We start from the raw sequence: 5110 nt of genomic DNA, 5'->3' as shown, positions 1-5110 counted from the left end.
GGTCCCGAGGGGTATGCTGCTTGGCTTTATCATCTCCGAGCGTGGCATCAAAGCCAACATGGAGAAAATCTCAACCATCACAAGGATGGGCCTAATTCAGAACATAAAGGGGGTTCAACGAGTTATAGGGTGCCTTGCCATGCTTAGCCGATTCATCTACCGCCTCGGCAAACGAGGTCTTCCCCTTTATCGACTCTTGAAGAAAGCTGACCGCTTCAAATGGACATCCGAGGCCCAGGAGGCACTTGACATGGTCAAACTGCTTCTGACAAAGGCCCCGATCTTGGTTCCTCCAACCAATGGAGAATCCCTCCTGCTCTACATCGCAGCCACCACACAAGTGGTTAGCGCCGCCCTAGTAGTGCAGTGGGAAGAAGAGGGGCACGCCTTCAAGGTGCAGTGCCCTGTGTACTTTATCAGTGAGGTACTATCCGACTCTAATACCCGCTACTCTCAAATCTAGAAGCTCCTGTACGCCGTCCTCATCACCAAAAGGAAGCTATGCCACTACTTCGAGTCACACCCAATGACGGTCATGACATCGTTCCCCCTCAGCGAGGTCATCCAAAGCTAGGATGCCATGGAAAGAACTGCAAAATGGGCACTTGAGTTGATGGATTAGGGCATTATGTGTGCCTCTCGAACAGTGATCAAGTCCTAGGTGTTAGCAGACTTCATCGCGGAATGAACCGAGGTCCAAATGCCACTGGCGGTCGTCGACCAAGAGTACTGGACGATGTACTTCTATGGATCACTGATGAAGAAGGGCGCCAGCATAGGGCTAGTCTTCGTATCACCCCTCGGGGTATGCATGAGGTACATGGTCCATCTCCATTTCCCCTCATCCAATAATATGGCTGAGTATGAAGCGCTCATCAACGGCCTAGGCGTCGCCATCGAGTTGGGCATCCAACGCTTCGACGTCTAGGGCGACTCCCAGCTAGTCGTCGACCAAGTCATGAAGGAGTCATGCTGCCATGACACCAAGATGGTGGCATACTATCGAGAAGTCCAACGGCTAGAGGACAAATTTGATAGTCTCAAGCTCAATCACATCCCGAGGCGCCTCAACGAGGCGGCCGATGCGCTTGCGAAGGCGGCATTCGGCCGAGAGCTGGTGCCAATGAGTGTCTTCGCCAGTGACCAACACAAGCCCTCGATGCGCTACAATGGATTGGAGCAGGCCCACAATGGTCTGTCCAATCCAGCCTCGGGGGCTAACCAACCGACGGCTCTGTCCGGGCCTGAGGTCATGGAGATTGAACAAGATCCAATAATAGAGCATGACCCTCTGATCGAATGGATAATTCTCTACCTCGACTACCTCCTCCGTGACACGCTGTCGATGGACAAGACAGAAGCTCGGCGGCTCACACGTCGCACCAAGTCCTTTGTTCTTATGGAGGGCGAACTCTATAAGCGGAGCCACATTGGGATCGTGCAGTGTTGCGTCCCCATCGAACAGGGAAGCATCTACTGAGCGATATCCACGGTGGGGTCTGTGGTCACCATGCCGTGCTTAGAACCTTGGTTGGAAATGCATTCCGACAGGGCTTCTATTGGCCCACTGCAGTAGCCGATGCCGAGCAGATCGTGCGCACCCGCGAAGGGTGTCAGTACTACGCTCGACAAACTCACCTCCCGGCCTAGGCACTCCAGATGATCCCCATCATGTGGCCCTTCATGGCTTAGGGGCTCGATCTGGTTGGACCTCTAAAGAAGGCGCCCGGGGGGCTACACCCACTTGCTTGTCACCATAGACAAGTTTACAAAGTGGATAGAAGCTCGGCCGATCTCCATGATCAAATCCAAGCAAGCCATGTTGTTCTTCCTCGACATCATCCATCGCTTTGGAGTCTCGAACTCCATCATCATGAACAATGACATGCAATTCACTGGAAAAAAGTTCCTTCAATTCTATGATGAATATCACATCTGGGTCAATTGGGCCACCGTCGCGCACCCCCAAACAAATGGGCAGGTCAAGCGTGCAAACGCATGGTTCTATAGGGCCTCAAGCCTAGGATCTTTAACCAGTTGAACAAGTTTAGCGCACGGTGGGTCACTGAACTTCCCACGGTACTCTGGAGCCCAATGACAACCCCCAGTTGAGCCACTGGCTGCATGCCTTTCTTCATGGTCTACGGTTCCAAGGCTGTCCTCCCAACCGACCTCGACTATGGAGCGCCAAGGATCAGAGCATATGACAAATAGGGAGTCGAGGGATCCCATGAAGATGCCATGGACCAGCTAGATGAAGCTCGCGATGTTGCCCTCCTCCACTCGGCCAAGTACCAGCAGGTGTTGCGGCGGTACCATAGCCGATGGGTATGGGACCGAGCCTTCAACGTCGGGGACCTGGTTCTCTACCTCATGCAGAGCAACAAGGACCGCCACAAGCTCTCCCCACCCTGGGACGGGTCGTACATCGTCGTGGAAGTACTCCGGCCAGGTGCCTACAAGTTGAAAACCATCGACGGCGAGGTCTTCACCAATGCCTAGAACATTGAGCAGCTACATCATTTTTACCCCTAAATAAACACATACTTTCTCTTATCAGTTTTGTCATTAAAATCCCTGATCTTTTGTGACATCCGACCTGATCGGGGGCTGGTATGAGTACATTTATCCTACGAACATTCTCTATGCCTGCCCTCCTTTCGCACGGTAAATCCTAAGAGCTAGAAGTTTGGGAACAAGCTTTGAGTAAAACTGGGTGGACTGCGAGGCACCTATGCCCCAGCGGCTATGGTCTCTTTGCTCTCCAGCGTAATTAGAATTGACTCACCTTTGCTCCGAGTTTTTGTGACCTTAACCATGGAAAGGGTCGGGATGCGCTAAACCTTTTTTACACAAAAAAGGGGAGAACAAATAAGAAGATGTTTGATATAACAAAATATTGAAAGCTTGTCCATTTGTTACAAGTTTCGCTGCCTAGCTTTCCTACTTAACTAAATTCCTGAGCAGGATGTCCGCATCCTTTATATCCGTAGAAAATTATTGTTTCAGTAGGTAGCCCGAATCGACCGAACGGCACAAACATTGCCGGGAAATGGATGGGACGAGCTTCCCCTTACAAAGTGATTTCATCACGAAAAGGGACTGATGTATTCATGAATACAAAAAATGTAACACCCCGACCTAGGGCTTAACAAGATTAATAGGATACTCATACCAACAAGTTGCAACTTCTTTTCCGGAAGCCCATCTGCAAATAACTCCGAGGTTAAGCGTGCTTGGCCTGGAGAGATGGGTGACCGACCGGGAAGTCCTTCCCGGGTGCGCATGAGTGAGGACAAAGTGCGCAGAAAAGACTTGTATGGGTCTGTGAGGGCAGTCTATGTCCTAGAAAAGCTGCCAAATGTAAGCGGGCCCAGCCTTGTAGAGGCGGGACGTTACAGAATGGTATCAGAGCCCTGGGTGCGCATGAGTGAGGACAAAGTGCGCAGAAAAGACTTGTGTGGGTCTGTGAGGGCAGTCTATGTCCTAGAAAAGCTGCCAGATGTAAGCGGGCCCGGCCTTGTAGAGGCGGGACGTTATAGAATTGTATCAGAGCCGACTCTCGCGGTTTCATGGGCGCGTGTGTCGCAGTTGCGCAGGCATGGTGTGCATGGCTAGTGTGGATCCGGCGTGGTCACACAGCATGGCACATGCGCTGGCTCTGGACACACGGACGTGGCCAAGAGAGGACGCTCCTGGCTTGGGATTGATCGACGAGGACATCGATCTCTTAACGGGGTGAGGATGTAACACCCCAACCTAGGGCTTAACAGGATTAATAGGATACTCATATCAACAAGTTGCAACTTCTTTTCCAGAAGCCCATCTGCAAATAACTCCGAGGTTAAGCGTGCTTGGCCTGGAGCGATGGGTGACCGACCGGGAAGTCCTTCCCGGGTGCGCATGAGTGAGGACAAAGTGCGCAGAAAAGACTTGTGTGGGTCTGTGAGGGCAATCTATGTCCTAGAAAAGCTGCCAGATGTAAGCGGGCCCGGCCTTGTAGAGGCGGGACGTTACAAAAAACTATTCACACGGGGGCTTCCCCACAACTTAAATGGTTACATCTGCTGACCACTTCTACTCTAAGTACTGCTGTGGCCGCCGCACCACGCTCTCCAACTGCAATGTCCTACCGCTCCACGGTATCCCTAAGGGTGTCATCTGCAACGTCGAGCACCACGTCGGTGATCGTGGTGTCTTTGCCGGGGCATCCAGGGACTATGCCATCGTGATCAGCCGCAACCCTGACAACGGCGCCTCGAGACAAGGCAGCTCTCGGACAGGGATGCTACCCGCCAAAGTATGGCCGCCATGGCTGGTGGATGTCTCTGACGTCTCATCAAACTTGATGAACTAGCTGACCTGAGAGGCCGCCAGGGCGAAACCTCCCATCAGCGCAGTCCTGGGTGGCTTCCCCACCAATGAGGCTCGCCCAGGGAAGATTCGCCGAAAGAAGCCTATGTACGGCTCCATCCTGAAGAAGGCCTCATAGACGGCGATGAAGCCGGCGACGAAGTCAGCGACATGCAGCACCCTCCAACGTGCCTCCTCCTTCGGCAGAAGCAGCCCCTTCTCAATGAAGGTGGCCAGCACCATCTCATCTACATTGGATGACCTCTAGCTCGACATCACACTCTAGATTCATGAACGGATCTATGAGTCCTCTCCCTCGCATTACCCTCTCTCACCTAGGAGCCATCACAACGCACAAACATACTCTGCGAGAAGGAAGAAGGGGGGAGGTAGCAGCTCAAGAATAGGCGGAGGAATGGGACAAGAACCCTCTCCCTTCCCCTATTTAAGGAGGAGACCCAGCAGTTGGAGGAAGGCGAAGGATTGGGGCATAAAACCCTCTCCCTTCCCATATTCAATGTAGATGGGAATTCGATGGGACGTGCCTTGACCGACGGGACGCGCCTTGGTCGATGAGACGGTGCCTAGTCAAACAGTACGTGGCTAGGGCATGGCCCACCACTACCGCATGTCGGGCGCAAGAAACAAGGCGCAGCAGCATGTAGGTGGCTCTCCACCTTCCCAGGCAAGACCTTGAAGGGCCCAATGACGGAGCCTCCATCCAGTGGAGACCAACGGGCCTCTTGAGCCAATCGGA

General features: G+C 52.9%; 1 protein-coding gene across 1 annotated transcript; it reads left to right on the top strand.

Annotated features, from left to right (window-relative positions):
* The first annotated feature begins 988 nt into the window (after window positions 1-988).
* On the top strand, window positions 989-1480 carry LOC136454874 (uncharacterized). The gene has a single exon (XM_066455123.1). It carries the CDS (start codon window positions 989-991, stop codon window positions 1478-1480), a length of 492 nt encoding a protein of 163 aa, XP_066311220.1.
* Window positions 1481-5110: the final 3630 nt, after the last annotated feature.

The sequence above is a fragment of the Miscanthus floridulus genome, chromosome 5, assembly GCF_019320115.1.
Source record: "Miscanthus floridulus cultivar M001 chromosome 5, ASM1932011v1, whole genome shotgun sequence".
In the NCBI taxonomy this organism is placed as follows: Eukaryota; Viridiplantae; Streptophyta; class Magnoliopsida; order Poales; family Poaceae; genus Miscanthus; species Miscanthus floridulus.
The sequence above is the reverse complement of the archived record's forward strand: the minus strand, read 5'-3'. Positions and strand labels throughout refer to the sequence as shown.

What these genes read in the sequence shown, in the direction of transcription:
- LOC136454874 (XM_066455123.1), top strand. Translation starts at nt 989, where the DNA reads ATGGTGGCATACTATCGAGAAGTCCAACGGCTAGAGGACAAATTTGAT.